Source organism: Ranitomeya imitator, chromosome 6 (assembly GCF_032444005.1).
Source record: "Ranitomeya imitator isolate aRanImi1 chromosome 6, aRanImi1.pri, whole genome shotgun sequence".
Classification (NCBI taxonomy): Eukaryota; Metazoa; Chordata; class Amphibia; order Anura; family Dendrobatidae; genus Ranitomeya; species Ranitomeya imitator.
In genome coordinates, this window is record NC_091287.1 from 559,113,911 (window position 1) to 559,133,432 (window position 19,522).

Below are 19,522 nucleotides of genomic sequence, written 5' to 3' on the forward strand. Positions count from 1 at the left end.
CTGCTCCTATGTACAATAATATAACTACTATAATACTGCTCTATGTACAAGAATATAACTACTATAACACTGCTCCTATGTACAAGAATATAACTACTATAATACTTCCCCTATGTACAAGAATATAACTACTATAATACTGCTCCTATGTACAAGAATATAACTATTGTAATACTGAATATTGAATTTCTAGTATTATAAACCATATCAGATATAAAAATGTCTACGCACCTCCAGAGTTGCTCACTGTGATTTTTGGGTTGAAGGTGTATTCTGATCCTGTAGTTGTGATTTCTGAGCTCTGTTCTTCAGTGGTCTCCGTGGTCGATGAAGTGTTGGTGTTTATTCTGGAATTTTTAGATCTCTCTGAAGCTGGTGATGATTGTGGTGTTTCGATGTAGGGGATGGTTGTGTTCCTGGTACCTGGAGATATGGTGGTAATCAGTTTAATCGGCTTTGATGGAGCTGAAATAATTGGTGCAGATGAATGTGTTGTCAGTCGTTCTAGGTGTTGGTTTTATTGTTATTATCTTGGATAAGTTCAAATAGGTGTTGATGTGATCATTGCTGCGGTAAATTATATGTGGCCAGCCATGGTAGAAGGTGGTGGTACAATTTTGTCAGCTGATGATATAGTGGCAGTAATAATAGAAGGTGGTGATACAGGAACATCAGTGGATGGTATGTTGTCTGTAGTGGTAGTAGGTGATGGTACAGTTACGACAGCTGATGGTTTGGTACCAGTCATGGTAGAAGGTGGTGGTGCAGTTACGTTAGCTGATAATATGGAGCCATTCATGGTTGAAAGTGGTGGTACAGTTATGTTAGCAGCTGATATTGAGCCAGTCATGGTATAAGGTGGTGGTACAGTTACATGAGTAGATGATATGGTGCCAATCATGCTAGAATGTGGTGGCACAGTTATGTCAGTAGATGATATGGTGGCAGTCATGGAATAAGGTGGTGGTACAATTTTGTCAGCTGATGATTTAGTGGCAGTAATGATAGAAGGTGGTGATACAGTAACATCAGTGGATGGGATGTTGTCTGTAATGGTAGTAGGTGGTGGTACATTTACGACAGCTGATGGTTTGGTACCAGTCATGGTAGAAGGTGGTGGTACAGTTATGTTAGCAGCTGATATTGAGCCAGTCATGGTATAAGGTGGTGGTACAGTTACATGAGTAGATGATATGGTACCAATCATGCTAGAATGTGGTGGCACAGTTATGTCAGTAGATGATATGGTGGCAGTCATGGTATAAGGTGGTGGTGCAGTTTTGTTAGCTGATAATATGGAGCCATTCATGGTAGAAGGTGGTGGCACAGTTATGTCAGTAGATGATATGGTGGCAGTCATGGTATAATGTGGTGGTGCAGTTATGTCAGTAGATGATATGGTGGCAGTCATGGTATAAGGTGGTGGTACAGTTACATGAGTAGATGATATGGTGCCAATCATGCTAGAATGTGGTGGCACAGTTATGTCAGCAGATGATATGGTGGCAGTCATGGTATAAGGTGGTGGTACAGTTACATGAGTAGATGATATGGTGCCAATCATGCTAGAATGTGGTGGCACAGTTATGTCAGCAGATGATATGGTGGCAGTCATGGTATAAGGTGGTGGTTCGCTAGCAGTTTATTGTGGTTTAGGGTTTTACTACACTAAAATGTATTTGATAAATTGTTATATCTGGTGGTATATTGGTAGCCACGTTGTTGATATAGCTGGTGATATGATAGGATTCATATTTGGAGGCTTTGCTGACATTGTCGTAGCTGATGTTGTGGTTGGTGTCATTGGTGCCCTGCACATAGTTATTGGTATTCATCTACATGCAATAAAAGTTGGTGTTGACTCTGTTATTAGTGGTTTTCTTAACCCTAAATGTTGGTAACAGCATGAATGCAGTTGGTGGCACAGATGCCAATGCAGATATAACAGCTAATGTAGTAGCAACAAACATACCAGGAGGCATTGGTGCAGATTTTGTCTCTGGAGACCAGGAACCAGTCACATTAAATGCTTTTCCACTACTCATTATAGCTGGTAACATGGTGCTAGGGTTATTAGAGGTCAATGATACAGATGTGTCTGCCATTGTCATAGATGGTGACTTGGGTTCGGAGACTTTAGACTTCAAGGGCAAAATTGAAGGGGGTGTTTTATTGGGTATCAGCATGGTATTTGTAGTATCCTCTGTTGTAGTTGTCAGCATATCATTTGTTGGCCATGTTGTCTCTTGCATTGTGCTGGCAGTGGTATTAAATTTCACTGGTGCAGACATGGAGGATGATGATGGTATAGTTGTGGTTGAAATATATGATGAGTTCAATAGTTGAGATGTTTCTTGATGGCTGTGAGTATATACAGCGGTGTGCGCTACATCGATGATGTTTTTCGTGAATACAGATTGAATACTGGTGATCCCTCTTGATGTTGATGGGATTATGGAGCCAGAAGGTCTTGTTGATCCCTGATCTGTGGTAAATCCTGGCAGTGCTGTGTTGGCATTTGACTTTGAAGTAGGTGATGACAGGGAACTTATTGATTGAGGACCGTGATTATAAACAGTGCTGTCCCCTACATCAATGATGTTTTTCGTGAATCTAGTTTGAGTACTGATGACTCGTTTTGTAGTTGATGGGATAATGGTGTCAGAAGGCCTTATTGATCCACGCTCTGTGGTAAATCCTGGCAGTGCTGTGTTGGCTTGTGAATTTGAAGTAGGTGATGTCAGGGAACTTATTGGTTGAGAGTTGTGGTTATATACAGTAGTGTCTGCTATATCAATGATGTTTGTTGTGAATCTTGGTTGAATACTGGTGAATCCTTTTGTAGTTGATGGGATAATGGTGTCAGAAGGCCTTATTGATCCTCGGTCTGTGGTAAAGCCTGGCAATGCTGTGTTGGTTTGTGAATTTAAAGTAGGTGATGTCAGGGAACTTTTTGTTTGAAGACTGTGGTTACATACAGTAGTGCCCGCTACATCGATGATGTTTTTCATGAATCTAGGTTGAATACTGCTGACTCCTTTTGTAGTTGATTGGGTAATGGTGTCAGAAGGCCTTGTTGATCCCCCATCTGTGGTAAATCCTGGCAGTGCTGTTTTGGCTTGTGTAGGTGTTGGCAAAGAGCTTGTTAGTTGAGAGGTTTCTTGATTGCTGTGTGTATATACAGCGGTGTGCATTTCATCGATGATGTTTCTCGTCAGCTCATGTGGAATATTGGTGATTCTTGTTGTAGTTGATAGGATTAGGCTGCTTGTAACTACAGATGTCTTAAACTCCATCTCCTGATCCATAGGTGGCAATGTAATATCACCATGTGGTTTTGGTGTTGGGGATAAAGCATCGTTTCTTCCTATAGGCTTCATAAGCGGAACAACTGTGGGAGTTTCTCTCTCCGTAGGTTTAATTGATAATGGTTCAAATATTTTGACCACAAAGGCAGTTGAATCCATCACCTTGTTCTGGTGTGTTGTGGTGTCAGAAGGAAATGTAGCATTGGTCAGGGAGACAACAAGGTCTGCTGGTCCTGCACTGATGTTACTAATTTCTGGTGGCTTGATGCTGGTCTCACTGCCAGGATAGGCTCCATCATGAAATAGTGCTCCTGTTGGGGCTAAATAAGCAATAAAATGGATAAGAATTAGGTGCACATATGCATCAGTATCACTGAATTTTTCAGGTTTTATGGACCCATAAGTGGATTTTACAGTGTAAAGCTATGGAACACCAGAATGAGGCACAGAATGAAGCTCCATAGAGTGGTGTCATCACTCAGAAGAGGAGTGGAATGAAGCTGGATATCAGAGAAGATGATGGTAGGTGAGCACATTAACACACTGACACTGCACTACATACACGTATACACAGGGTAATAAAAAGTTATTTGGAGTGCCTCTTTAACTACTTGCAGTCCGCCCATTGAGTTAAAATGTTTGGCCGGTCCACATATTTCTCTGTAGTGACATTCTAAAATGTCATTGTTGAGGCAGCAGGAGTGGGGAGTCCCCAGAAAAAAGGCAGAGATTGTTTATTACTGTCTCTGCTTTCCTGATGGCAGTATATATAGTTCTGAACAAGATATGTGTAAACAATATGAGAAGTGCTGTCACGGTTCACGGGGAGGATACCTTTATCATCCCCACCACTTACACCAATTTGTCGTGAACCAGGGTTGTTTGTTTGCCCCTGGTTCTTTCTGAATGTGATTTATCTTTATCGCACTTAAGAGTTCCGGTTTTGAACTTGCAGCTCTCTGGCGCCGCTTACCCCCAGGTCAAACCAGGTACTGCACCTAGGATAATTAGTCACCAGAAAGGCTTACTTTGTACTGGCTAATGGGTACACTGCAGCGAGGGCGATATAGCTACTCCCACTCAGGCGGAAACAATAATTATCAACGCCGCTGTCGCTACATAGCTTCCCATACGCACCAAACAAATTCCGCTGCCACCAGCTCCGATTTCTTAATTATTAACAGGTTCGGAACCAACCCAGATTAGTGGCGTAATTCACTTCAGAGGACAAGACCGTACATTATAGAGCAAGGAGAGACAAGCTAGTAATTTTATATTTTACTCCAAAAAAGGTAGGCAGTGTTTACAGAGGTATGAAAAGATATTATAAAGAAGACAAATATCATATGTACAATACAATTACAAATAAAATGGGATTAAAGTTGAAAAAAACACTTGCATTTCGTTATGTCATATCATCTCATGGTTGACCGTGTGCTGTGGGAGAAGGGCAAGCATATATCCAGATGTATCACCCCTGTATAGCAGCTAGACCCCAGACAAAGACACATGAAGACTACGGCTTCACTCACTTACTTCCTAGCCTAAAACCAAAGTCCTCCCCCTGTGGTGAGGTCACTTAGAGGCTGAATCCTCCCCTTTTCTAAGAGTTATGGAACCCATTTTTTTGCCTAGCTCGCTGTACGAACCTCGTATATAAAAGACACAATGATCAGGAGGCGCACCACATTGGGGCGATTTTTTTAAGTGTAAATACGACGTAGTTACACGACCCGCTTACGGAGACACCCGCTCCTTGCACTTGTTGTGTTTAGCTTCCAGCAATTTCAGAGGGTTATAGATCTCTCGATGGACATCCGGAATTTATAATCCTTATATCTCTAGCCCTGATTGGTGGCAATATATATAACCAACAAAGAACAATAGAAGCTCATGCTTTCTATACCAGTTTTACCAGTACCAGGTGGGAGGGGGGAATGAGTAGGGTAGGGAGACTTGTCTGCCGCAGCATGGAGCCATATAAATTCTTGAGGAAGGGGGAAATGAGGGGTTTAGGATTACACACACCAGCAAAGGGATAAAGAGTGGCTCAGAGTTCTAGCCTTGTGTTGGCAGGCTGAGGAAACTGCAGCTGAAAGCCCTGTATGTGAAAGTGAAGTGATCAGAACTTTCCTATTTCCTGACAAGTGCTAACAGCGCTCAGTCCTCCAGGTGCTAAGAAGGAGCAGGAGCTTCTGAGCGCTCACAGAACCCGACCACCTCTGCAATGTAACAAGGAGGGGAGGGAGGGAGAAAGAAACTGACAAAAAAAGTCCCAGTACATTATATAATATATTATCATAAATAACTTTATTGAGATTAGCAACAACATGGGTATCAGCGCAATGATGAAAGAATGACACTAAAATCACAATTAAAAGCAGGAACGCACACACAAGATATGTAACAGTGTGGGAAGGAGGGCAAAAAATGAACACAGTATACTCACAGTTTATCAAAAAATACTCAAACCACACAATAATGAGTCTCATTATGGGAAAAAGGTAAAGTGCCAGTGCAATCCTCAATGCGTTGAGCGGTCATATAGCAGGTCCTAATCTATAACACTATATACATGGAAGAGTACTCATATCATCATGGAGCCATATATAGTAAGTCACCTCATGGTGTAGATCATATGGAAAACTGTCTAATAAGTAATGAACTTACATGACAATGTAGCTCCTTCGTCCTAGTGGCGTCCACCCTGAGCGCAGTCAGAATGAGCTCACTGAGCGCACAGTCAGAATGAGCTCACTGAGTGCACAGTCAGAATGAGCTCACTGAGCGCACAGTCAGAATGAGCCCACTGAGTGCACAGTCAGAATGACCTCACTGAGCGCACAGTCAGAATGAGCTCATTGAGCGCACAGTCAGAATGAGCTCACTGAGCGCACAGTCAGAATGAGCTCACTGAGCGCACAGTCAGAATGAGCTCACTGAGCGCACAGTCAGAATGAGCTCACTGAGCGCACAGTCAGAATGAGCTCACTGAGCGCACAGTCAGAATGAGCTCACTGAGCGCACAGTCAGAATGAGATCAGTGAGCACAAAGTCAGAATTAGCTCACTGACTGCAGTCAGAATGAGCTCACTTAGCGCACAGTCAGAATGAGCTCACTGAGCACAAAATCAGAATGAGCTCACTGAGCGCACAGAATAAGATCAGTGAGCGCGCAGTCAGAATGAGCTCACTGAGCACACAATCAGAATGAGCTCACTGAGTGCACAGTCAGAATGAGATCAGTGAGAGCACAATCAGAATGAGCTCACTGAGTGCACAGTCAGAATGAGATCAGTGAGAGCACAATCAGAATGAGCTGACTGAGCGCACAAACAGAATGAGCTCACTGAGCGCACAATCAGAATGAGCTCACTGAGCGCACAATCAGAATGAGATCAGTGAGCGCACAGTCAGAATGAGCCCACTGAGCGCACAGTCAGAATGACCTCACTGAGCACACAGTCAGAATGAGCTCACTGAGCGCACAGTCAGAATGAGCCCACTGAGCGCACAGTCAGAATGAGCTCACTGAGCGCACAATCAGAATGAGCCCACTGAGCGCACAGTCAGAATAACCTCACTGAGCACACAGTCAGAATGAGCTCACTGAGCGCACAGTCAGAATGAGCTCACTGAGCGCACAGTCAGAATGAGCTCACTGAGCGCACAATCAGAATGAGCTCACTGAGCGCACAGTCAGAATGAGCCCACTGAGTGCACAGTCAGAATGACCTCACTGAGCACACAGTCAGAATGAGCTCACTGAGCGCACAGTCAGAATGAGCTCACTGAGCGCACAGTCAGAATGAGATCAGTGAGCACAAAGTCAGAATTAGCTCACTGACTGCAGTCAGAATGAGCTCACTTAGCGCACAGTCAGAATGAGCTCACTGAGCACAAAATCAGAATGAGCTCACTGAGCGCACAGAATGAGATCAGTGAGCGCGCAGTCAGAATGAGCTCACTGAGCACACAATCAGAATGAGCTCACTGAGTGCACAGTCAGAATGAGATCAGTGAGAGCACAATCAGAATGAGCTGACTGAGCGCACAAACAGAATGAGCTCACTGAGCGCACAATCAGAATGAGCTCACTGAGCGCACAATCAGAATGAGATCAGTGAGCGCACAGTCAGAATGAGCCCACTGAGCGCACAGTCAGAATGACCTCACTGAGCACACAGTCAGAATGAGCTCACTGAGCGCACAGTCAGAATGAGCCCACTGAGCGCACAGTCAGAATGAGCTCACTGAGCGCACAATCAGAATGAGCCCACTGAGCGCACAGTCAGAATAACCTCACTGAGCACACAGTCAGAATGAGCTCACTGAGCCCACAGTCAGAATGAGCTCACTGAGCGCACAGTCAGAATGAGCTCACTGAGCGCACAATCAGAATGAGCTCACTGAGCGCACAATCAGAATGAGCTCACTGAGCGCACAGTCAGAATGAGATCAGTGAGCGCACAGTCAGAATGAGCCCACTGAGCGCACAGTCAGAATGACCTCACTGAGCACACAGTCAGAATGAGCTCACTGAGCGCACAGTCAGAATGAGCCCACTGAGCGCACAGTCAGAATGAGCTCACTGAGCGCACAATCAGAATGAGCCCACTGAGCGCACAGTCAGAATAACCTCACTGAGCACACAGTCAGAATGAGCTCACTGAGCGCACAGTCAGAATGAGCTCACTGAGCGCACAGTCAGAATGAGCTCACTGAGCGCACAATCAGAATGAGCTCACTGAGCGCACAGTCAGAATGAGCCCACTGAGTGCACAGTCAGAATGACCTCACTGAGCACACAGTCAGAATGAGCTCACTGAGCGCACAGTCAGAATGAGCTCACTGAGCGCACAGTCAGAATGAGATCAGTGAGCACAAAGTCAGAATTAGCTCACTGACTGCAGTCAGAATGAGCTCACTTAGCGCACAGTCAGAATGAGCTCACTGAGCACAAAATCAGAATGAGCTCACTGAGCGCACAGAATGAGATCAGTGAGCGCGCAGTCAGAATGAGCTCACTGAGCACACAATCAGAATGAGCTCACTGAGTGCACAGTCAGAATGAGATCAGTGAGAGCACAATCAGAATGAGCTGACTGAGCGCACAAACAGAATGAGCTCACTGAGCGCACAATCAGAATGAGCTCACTGAGCGCACAATCAGAATGAGATCAGTGAGCGCACAGTCAGAATGAGCCCACTGAGCGCACAGTCAGAATGACCTCACTGAGCACACAGTCAGAATGAGCTCACTGAGCGCACAGTCAGAATGAGCCCACTGAGCGCACAGTCAGAATGAGCTCACTGAGCGCACAATCAGAATGAGCCCACTGAGCGCACAGTCAGAATAACCTCACTGAGCACACAGTCAGAATGAGCTCACTGAGCCCACAGTCAGAATGAGCTCACTGAGCGCACAGTCAGAATGAGCTCACTGAGCGCACAATCAGAATGAGCTCACTGAGCGCACAATCAGAATGAGCTCACTGAGCGCACAGTCAGAATGAGCTCACTGAGCGCACAGTCTGAATGAGATCAGTGAGAGCACAATCAGAATGAGCTCACTGAGCGCACAAACAGAATGAGCTCACTGAGCGCACAATCAGAATGAGCTCACTGAGCGCACAATCAGAATGAGATCAGTGAGCGCACAGTCAGAATGAGCCCACTGAGTGCACAGTCAGAATAACCTCACTGAGCACACAGTCAGAATGAGCTCACTGAGCGCACAGTCAGAATGAGCTCACTGAGCGCACAGTCAGAATGAGCTCACTGAGCGCACAGTCAGAATGAAATCACTGAACACACAGTCAGAATGAGATCACTGAGCGCAGCCAGGATGAGCTCACCGAGGGCACAGTCAGAATGAGATCACTGAGCCAACACCCAGAATGAGCTCACTAAGCGCACAGTCAGAATGAGATCACTGAGCGCACAGTCAGAATGAGATCACTGAGCGCAGCCAGGATGAGCTCACCGAGGGCACAGTCAGAATGAGATCACTGAGCACACAGTCAGAATGAGCTCACTGAGCACACAATCAGAATAAGATCACTGAGCGCACAGTCAGAATGAGCTCACTGAGCACACAATCAGAATAAGATCACTGAGCACACAGTCAGAATGAGCTCACTGAGCACACAATCAGAATAAGATCACTAAGCACACAGTCAGAATGAGCTCACTGAGCCAACAGCCAGAATGAGATCACTGAGCGCACAATCAGAATAAGATCACTGAGCGCACAGTCAGAATGAGATCACTGAGCACACAATCAGAATGAGCTCACTGAGCGCACAAACAGAATGAGCTCACTGAGCGCACAATCAGAATGAGCTCACTGAGCGCACAATCAGAATGAGATCAGTGAGCGCACAGTCAGAATGAGCCCACTGAGTGCACAGTCAGAATAACCTCACTGAGCACACAGTCAGAATGAGCTCACTGAGCGCACAGTCAGAATGAGCTCACTGAGCGCACAGTCAGAATGAGCTCACTGAGCGCACAGTCAGAATGAAATCACTGAACACACAGTCAGAATGAGATCACTGAGCGCAGCCAGGATGAGCTCACCGAGGGCACAGTCAGAATGAGATCACTGAGCCAACACCCAGAATGAGCTCACTAAGCGCACAGTCAGAATGAGATCACTGAGCGCACAGTCAGAATGAGATCACTGAGCGCAGCCAGGATGAGCTCACCGAGGGCACAGTCAGAATGAGATCACTGAGCACACAATCAGAATAAGATCACTGAGCGCACAGTCAGAATGAGCTCACTGAGCACACAATCAGAATAAGATCACTGAGCACACAGTCAGAATGAGCTCACTGAGCACACAATCAGAATAAGATCACTAAGCACACAGTCAGAATGAGCTCACTGAGCCAACAGCCAGAATGAGATCACTGAGCGCACAATCAGAATAAGATCACTGAGCACACAGTCAGAATGAGCTCACTGAGCCAACAGCCAGAATGAGATCACTGAGCGCACAGTCAGAATGAGATCACTGAGCGCACAGTCAGAATGAGCTCACTGAGCACACAGTCAGAATGAGCTCACTGAGCCAACAGCCAGAATGAGCTCACTAAGCGCACAGTCAGAATGAGCTCACTGAGCACACAGTCAGAATGAGCTCACTGAGCCAACAGCCAGAATGAGCTCACTAAGCGCACAGTCAGAATGAGATCACTGAGCCAACAGCCAGAATGAGATCACTGAGCGCACAGTCAGAATGAGATCACTGAGCGCACAGTCAGAATGAGCTCACTGAGCACACAGTCAGAATGAGCTCACTGAGCCAACAGCCAGAATGAGCTCACTAAGCGCACAGTCAGAATGAGCTCACTGAGCACACAGTCAGAATGAGCTCACTGAGCCAACAGCCAGAATGAGCTCACTAAGCGCACAGTCAGAATGAGATCACTGAGCCAACAGCCAGAATGAGATCACTGAGCGCACAGTCAGAATGAGATCACTGAGCGCACAGTCAGAATGAGCTCACTGAGCACACAGTCAGAATGAGCTCACTGAGCCAACAGCCAGAATGAGCTCACTAAGCGCACAGTCAGAATGAGCTCACTGAGCACACAGTCAGAATGAGCTCACTGAGCCAACAGCCAGAATGAGCTCACTAAGCGCACAGTCAGAATGAGATCACTGAGCGCACAATCAGAATAAGATCACTGAGCACACAGTCAGAATGAGCTCACTGAGCCAACAGCCAGAATGAGCTCACTAAGCGCACAGTCAGAATGAGATCACTGAGCGCACAGTCAGAATGAGCTCACTGAGCACACAATCAGAATAAGATCACTGAGCACACAGTCAGACGTACTCACAGTAGAGCAGCAGTGTCAGGAATGGCGGCACACAGACTAACATGGCGATGGCTACGATGGATGCAGCCGGAGTGGTGCACGCAGCTCCAGGGATATGGGGCCTCTTGGTTACATCTGATCTTTCTCTAGGTGTGACGCTCGGATGACACAACTCACACAATAACCACAAGAATAAAGGACAGATAATATAAGAGGAGGAAATCATCGCACCCTGGGAACAATGCGCACACTGTCCGCCGCTTCTTACATTTCCCAGGGAAGTACAAGACATCCAAATGCCGATATCACTGAATGTGAAAATACCTAAAATGCATTAGGCCTGGTTCATACTGCGTTTATTGCAGCCCGTTCAATGCATAGCGTTGATGGGCTGTGTTAACGCTATAGCACACATGCCATTGCGTTATGCTATACCGCTATCTGTGCTAGCTGCAGCCCGCGTCCAAGGCTCCGTCACTGAACTATGGCACATCGCATGCTGATTATGGCCCGATAATAGGGGTTAATGGCAGCATTAACAGACTGCGCTACACCGCGCTATGCTGTGGGTGTGTGCAAACATTAAGTATTTGGATGCAGAAATCTGTGCACCATTTCTGCGTTTCTTGGCAGTAAAAATGCAACTGCAAAAAAGTGCATTTTTGCATTTGTTTTTGGATACCAATGAATGCTATAGATATAGATAGTGTCACAACTCTGTTGTAGGGTGTCCCGGGACCGAGGCTTCTTCCCTGTCCCTAACACTAAGAGCGGACATCTTGTTTTAGCACCTTTTTGACGCTGCAACAGCGCAGAGAGGCTGCTCCTGATGCTGGCACTGTTAACAGCAAGATTTTATCTAGTTAGTTAGGCTACGTTCACATTTGCGTTGTTGTGTGTTGCGTCGGCGACACAACGCACAACGCATGCAAAACGCATGCAAAAACGCATGGTTTTGTGAAGCATGCGTCCATTTTTGGCTTGCTTTTGGATGCAAAAAAAATGCAACTTGCTGCGTCCTCTGCGCCCTGACGCTTGTACCAAAAATGACGCATGCGTCACAAAACGCAAGACAATGCATGTCCATGCGCCCCCATGTTAAATATAGGGGCGCATGATGCATGCGTCGCCGCGGCTGCGCCCGACGCAACGCTAATGTGAACGTAGCCTTAGGCAGTTGTATATCAGTCAGATAACGTAGCTGGATAGTGTCTAGTGTGGCTGTAAAATTTACCTTCCGGCACTTTTTTTTTGCTATTACTGAGGTCCACAGACAAAGCCGCCAGGGCACATGTCCCACAAGTGTGTTGTGCACTGCTTCTATTGTGCTTCATGCACGAGTATATCATTTATATCATTCTAAATCTTACTTTTTTCAGTTGCTATTTGTAATACAGCCTGCTGTATCCAACCTTGTCATTTAGTGTGAGTCCTTTGACACTTTTTTTTAGACAAGCTCCTGTACCAGCACAACAGAGTCCCAAGTCTTACACATTGTGAGCGAATGGAGAGGATGGTGCAGGAGTATCTAAAAATGCATATCAATATTATCAGGGAGGGTTTGGACCCTTTTACATTTTGGTCATCAAAAAAATTGATGAGTGGGCTGAGCTCGCCTCACATGCCTTGGAGGTTTTATCCTGCCCTGCGACCAGCGTTCTCTCAGAACATGTCTTCAGCGCTGCTGCTGGTGCCCTGACGGATAAGCGCAGCCGGCTGTCCCCTGAAAGCGTAGACCACCTAACTTTCATCAAGATGAACAAGTCATGGATCACCAAGGACTTTTGATCTCACATAATTGCACCCTGTGATATCTTTAGTGGGGCTTCTGTGCCTGCTGCAGATGTTAACACCCGTCGGTCCCTATTATACAATTTCTACTGTGGTGAAATTGATGCCACGTTGTTGGTGTCTCCCAATAATCTTTGTAAATGTGAACTCTCCTAGTTGGGTCTCCTTCATGTGTGTTGCCTGTAGCAGTAGGCCTCTGAGACTCTCAGGCCTCCACTTCCTTGGACTCAACTACCCATGTTACTATCCTTAGATTTTTCTGACAATAGTAGTCTACGACACTGATATTTTTGCCACCTGAGTGTGACTCAGTATGACAACAGGTTGAGCTGTTGCATGTGGCATCAGGGCTCCAAGCACTGGAGGTCTACACCGATCCCTCACCCACCTCATCTTACTGTGACGTTAAATTGAAAGCTGTAAATTCTGTCCCCGACCCCGATACCTCATGCCTGGCTGATTTCTGCAGTGCCATGCTACAATTTGTACTGTGGGTGAACTGAGGCCACTTTCCTGGTGTCTGTCACTCATTTGATGTGTTTTGACAGCTTTTGGGCCTGTTTGAAGGTGTTGTGAATGCGTTTGGTTTTTGCCGCTAATTGACTCCATTGGATTTCGGCTACGTTCGATGAATATTCGACTAATAAATTGGCAAATATTGTGAAAATCGGAGATCGTAATCCGAACCGAACATTGAAATATTCGCTCATCTCTAATAATAACATTATTATACAATATGTCAGATTTAATTTGTCAGGACCTTCTTAATTCCACAAATTCCTGATATCACAGGCCGGGAATATCACGAGTACCACCCACTGTGATCTTTAGAACAAACAACTCTCTGCTGCCCCCTATCGTCTAGACAATTACACGACTGGCCGACGATCAACGGAGAAGGCCGCAGCCTGTTCGTACCACTAGGCCGGCTATGGGAAAATTAATGGTGAGGGTACAGCCTATACACCTTCGAATTCCAACTCATGGAATATCTGTACGCAACCCGGTATGGTCACAGAAAACTGTCCGATAACCCCAGTGTCACAGTATGTAACGACCCAATAGGGGGATTGGTCAGCGGATGGCACAACACACATTCAACGGGATGGAAATGGGGAGAGGAAGGCCCTACCGATAGGGAATGAGGAATGGACACCACCTGAGCCCCAACCTGATCATGTCACTGCACTCCCCTAACTGTTGTGAATTCTGTGGCAGAGCTCCCTCCTGTGGTCACAAGTGGTACTTCGGCTGGCTCTCTCTGTGAGCTTCCGTTGGTGGAGGAAAGTGGTACTGCGGCTTCTGAGTTTCCTTCCTCAGGTGATGTGGTGAAGTCGTTAGGTGCTGCTCTATTTAACTCCACCTAGTGCTTTTATCCTGGCCTCCAGTCAATGTTCTAGTATTGGACCTGTTTCCTCCTGGATCGTTCCTGTGGCCTGCTGCTCTGCATAGCTAAGTTCCTCTTTGCTATTTGTTTGCTGTTTTTTTCTGTCCAGCTTGTCAATTTGTTTTTTTCTGCTTGCTGGAAGCTCTGGGACGCAGAGGGTGTACCTCCGTGCCGTTAGTTCAGTACGGAGGGTCTTTTTGCCCCCTTTGCGTGGTTTTTGTAGGATTTTGTGTTGACCGCAAAGTTACCTTTCCTATCCTCGCTCTGTTCAGAAAGTTGGGCCTCACTTTGCTAAATCTATTTCATCTCTACGTTTGTCTTTTCATCTTTACTCACAGTCATTATATGTGGGGGCTGCCTTTTCCTTTGGGGTATTTCTCTGAGGCAAGGTAGGCTTATTTTCTATCTTCAGGCTAGCTAGTTTCTCAGGCCGTGCCGAGTTGCATAGGGAGCGTTAGGCGCAATCCACGGCTGCCTTTAGTGTGGTTGGAGAGGATTAGGGATTGCGGTCAACAGAGTTCCCACGTCTCAGAGCTCGTTCTTGTTTTTTGGGTTATTGCCAGGTCACTGTATGTGCGCTGACCTCTATGTCCATTGTGGTACTGAATTACCTTTCATAACAGTACTGGAAGCCAAAAGTACTAATGATTCCCAATAGAGGGAAAAAAGAAGTTCTGAGACCATTTTTTTTTCTTTGCACTGTGTTTTGCCTTTTTTTTCCCCTAGACATTTGGGTGGTTCAGGACACAGGTGTAGCAATGGACATTAAAGGTCTGTCTTCATGTGTGGATCAGCTCACGGCAAGAGTACAAAGTATTCAAGACTTTGTGGTTCAGAATTCTATGTTAGAACCGAGAATTCCTATTCCTGATTTGTTTTTTGGAGATAGAACTAAATTTCTGAGTTTCAAAAATAATTGTAAACTATTTCTGGCTTTGAAACCTCGCTCCTCTGGTGACCCAGTTCAACAAGTTAGGATCGTTATTTCTTTTTTGCGTGGCGACCCTCAGGACTGGGCATTTTCTCTTGCGTCAGGAGATCCTGCATTAAGTAATATCGATGCATTTTTCCTGGCGCTCGGATTGCTGTACGATGAGCCTAATTCTGTGGATCAGGCAGAGAAGAATTTGCTGGCTCTGTGTCAGGGTCAGGATGAAATAGAGGTATATTGTCAGAAATTTAGAAAGTGGTCCGTACTCACTCAGTGGAATGAAGGTGCGCTCGCAGCTATTTTCAGAAAAGGTCTCTCTGAAGCCCTTAAGGATGTCATGGTGGGATTTCCTATGCCTGCTGGTCTGAATGAGTCTATGTCTTTGGCCATTCAGATCGGTCGACGCTTGCGCGAGCGTAAATCTGTGCACCATTTGGCGGTATTACCTGAGCTTAAACCTGAGCCTATGCAGTGCGATAGGACTTTGACCAGAGTTGAACGGCAAGAACACAGACGTCTGAATGGGCTATGTTTCTACTGTGGTGATTCCACTCATGCTATCTCTGATTGTCCTAAGCGCACTAAGCGGTTCGCTAGGTCTGCCACCATTGGTACGGTACAGTCAAAATTTCTTCTGTCTGTTACCTTGATCTGCTCTTTGTCATCGTATTCTGTCATGGCATTTGTGGACTCAGGCGCTGCTCTGAATTTGATGGACTTGGAGTATGCTAGGCGTTGTGGGTTTTTCTTGGAGCCCTTGCAGTGTCCTATTCCATTGAGAGGAATTGATGCTACGCCTTTGGCCAAGAATAAGCCTCAGTACTGGACCCAGCTGACCATGTGCATGGCTCCTGCACATCAGGAGGTTATTCGCTTTCTGGTGTTGCATAATCTGCATGATGTGGTCGTGTTGGGGTTGCCATGGCTACAACTCCATAATCCAGTATTAGATTGGAAATCCATGTCTGTGTCCAGCTGGGGTTGTCAGGGGGTACATGGTGATGTCCCATTTCTGACGATTTTTTTGTCATCCACCCCTTCTGAGGTTCCTGAGTTCTTGTCTGATTACCGGGATTTATTTGATGAGCCCAAGTCCGATACCCTACCTCCGCATAGGGATTGTGATTGTGCTATCGATTTGATTCCTGGTAGTAAATTTCCAAAAGGTCGACTGTTTAATTTATCTGTGCCTGAGCACGCCGCTATGCGGAGTTATGTGAAGGAGTCTTTGGAGAACGGGCATATTCGCCCGTCATCGTCGCCATTAGGAGCAGGGTTCTTTTTTGTAGCCAAGAAGGATGGTTCACTAAGACCTTGTATAGATTACCGCCTTCTAAATAAGATCACGGTTAAATTTCAGTACCCCTTGCCATTGTTATCTGATTTGTTTGCTCGGATTAAGGGGGCTAGTTGGTTCACCAAGATAGATCTTCGTGGTGCGTATAATCTTGTGCGTATTAAGCGAGGCGATGAGTGGAAAACTGCATTTAATAAGCCCGAGGGCCATTTTGAGTATCTAGTAATGCCATTCGGACTTGCCAATGCTCCATCAGTGTTTCAGTCCTTTATGCATGACATCTTCCGAGAGTACCTGGATAAATTCCTGATTGTGTACTTAGATGACATTTTGATCTTCTCGGATGATAGGGAGTCTCATGTGAAGCAGGTCAGAACGGTGTTTCAGGTCCTGCGTGCTAATTCTTTGTTTGTGAAGGGATCAAGTGTCTCTTTGGTGTTCAGAAGGTTTCATTTTTGGGGTTCATCTTTTCCCCTTCTACTATCGAGATGGACCCGGTTAAGGTCCAAGCCATCCATAATTGGACTCAGCCGACATCTCTGAAAAGTCTGCAAAAGTTCCTGGGCTTTGCTAATTTTTATCGTCGCTTCATCTGCAATTTTTCTAGTATTGCTAAACCATTGACCGATTTGACCAAGAAAGGTGCTGATTTGGTCAATTGGTCTTCTGCTGCGGTGGAAGCTTTTCAAGAGTTGAAGCGTCGTTTTTCTTCTGCCCCTGTGTTGTGTCAACCAGATATTTTGCTTCCGTTCCAGGTCGAGGTTGATGCTTCTGAGATTGGAGCAGGGGCTGTTTTGTCGCAGAGAAGTTCTGATTGCTCGGTGATGAAACCATGCGCCTTCTTTTCCAGGAAGTTTTCGCCTGCTGAGCGAAATTATGATGTGGGCAATCGAGAGTTGCTGGCCATGAAGTGGGCATTCGAGGAGTGGCGTCATTGGCTTGAAGGAGCTAAGCATCGCGTGGTGGTCTTGACTGATCATAAGAACTTGACTTATCTTGAGTCCGCCAAGCGGTTGAATCCTAGATAAGCTCGTTGGTCGTTGTTTTTTGCCCGTTTTGACTTTGTGATTTCATACCTTCCGGGCTCTAAAAATGTGAAGGCGGATGCTCTGTCTAGGAGTTTTGTGCCCGACTCTCCGGGTGTATCTGAGCCGGCGGGTATCCTCAAAGAGGGAGTAATTGTGTCTGCCATCTCCCCTGATTTGCGGCGGGTGCTGCAGAAATTTCAGGCTGATAAACCTGATCGTTGCCCAGCGGAGAAACTGTTTGTCCCTGATAGGTGGACGAATAAAGTTATCTCTGAGGTTCATTGTTCGGTGTTGGCTGGTCATCCTGGAATCTTTGGTACCAGAGAGTTAGTGGCTAGATCCTTTTGGTGGCCATCTCTGTCGCGGGATGTGCGTACTTTTGTGCAGCCCTGTGGGATTTGTGCTCGGGCTAAGCCCTGCTGTTCTCGTGCCAGTGGGTTGCTTTTGCCCTTGCCGGTCCCGAAGAGGCCTTGGACACATATCTCTATGGATTTTATTTCAGATCTTCCCGTCTCTCAAAAGATGTCAGTCATTTGGGTGGTCTGTGATCGCTTCTCTAAGATGGTCCATTTGGTACCCTTGTCTAAATTGCCTTCCTCCTCTGATTTGGTGCCATTGTTTTTCCAGCATGTGGTTCGTTTACATGGCATTCCAGAGAATATCGTTTCTGACAGAGGTTCCCAGTTTGTTTCGAGGTTTTGGCAAGCCTTTTGTGGTAGGATGGGCATTGACTTGTCTTTTTCCTCGGCTTTCCATCCTCAGACTAATGGCCAGACCGAACGAACCAATCAGACCTTCGAAACATATCTGAGATGCTTTGTTTCTGCTGATCAGGATGACTGGGTGTCCTTTCTGCCTTTGGCAGAGTTCGCCCTTAATAATCGGGCCAGCTCGGCTACCTTGGTTTCACCGTTTTTCTGCAACTCTGGGTTCCATCCTCGTTTCTCTTCAGGGCAGGTTGAGTCTTCGGACTGTCCTGGTGTCGATACTGTGGTGGACAGGTTGCAGCAGATTTGGACTCATGTAGTGGACAATTTGACCTTGTCCCAGGAGAAGGCTCAACGTTTCGCTAATCGCAGACGCTGTGTGGGTCCCCGACTTCGGGTTGGGGACTTGGTTTGGTTATCTTCTCGTCATATTCCTATGAAGGTTTCCTCTCCTAAGTTTAAACCTCGTTTTATTGGTCCGTATAGGATTTCTGAGGTTCTTAATCCTGTGTCTTTTCGTCTGACCCTTCCAGATTCTTTTTCCATACATAACGTATTCCATAGGTCATTGTTGCGGAGATACGTGGCACCTATGGTTCCATCTGTTGATCCTCCTGCCCCGGTTTTGGTGGAGGGGGAGTTGGAGTATATTGTGGAGAAGATTTTGGATTCTCATGTTTCAAGGCGGAAACTCCAGTATCTGGTTAAGTGGAAGGGTTATGCTCAGGAAGATAATTCCTGGGTCTTTGCCTCTGATGTCCATGCTCCCGATCTTGTTCGTGCCTTTCATATGGCTCATCCTGGTCGTCCTGGGAGCTCTGGTGAGGGTTCGGTGACCCCTCCTCAAGGGGGGGGGGTACTGTTGTGAATTCTGTGGCAGAGCTCCCTCCTGTGGTCACAAGTGGTACTTCGGCTGGTTCTCTCTGTGAGCTTCCGTTGGTGGAGGAAAGTGGTACTGCGGCTTCTGAGTTTCCTTCCTCAGGTGATGTGGTGAAGTCGTTAGGTGCTGCTCTATTTAACTCCACCTAGTGCTTTTATCCTGGCCTCCAGTCAATGTTCTAGTATTGGACCTGTTTCCTCCTGGATCGTTCCTGTGGCCTGCTGCTCTGCATAGCTAAGTTCCTCTTTGCTATTTGCTTGCTGTTTTTTTCTGTCCAGCTTGTCAATTTGTTTTTTTCTGCTTGCTGGAAGCTCTGGGACGCAGAGGGTGTACCTCCGTGCCGTTAGTTCAATACGGAGAG

The 19,522-nt window shown here is 46.2% G+C and overlaps 1 protein-coding gene across 1 annotated transcript in view; it reads right to left on the reverse strand.

Annotated features, from left to right (window-relative positions):
• The window catches only part of LOC138643175 (uncharacterized), a 32,893-nt gene extending 21,604 nt beyond the window's left edge, over window positions 1-11,289 (reverse strand). Inside the window, exons 1-3 of the mRNA XM_069732005.1 lie at window positions 11,162-11,289; window positions 1,973-3,628; window positions 232-423 (exon numbers count right to left, since the gene is read on the reverse strand). Coding sequence (XP_069588106.1) covers window positions 232-423; window positions 1,973-3,628; window positions 11,162-11,204 — 1,891 coding nt within the window. The 5' untranslated portion in view covers window positions 11,205-11,289. The remainder of the gene's footprint in view (window positions 1-231; window positions 424-1,972; window positions 3,629-11,161) is intronic.
• Between the last annotated feature and the right edge of the window lie 8,233 nt (window positions 11,290-19,522).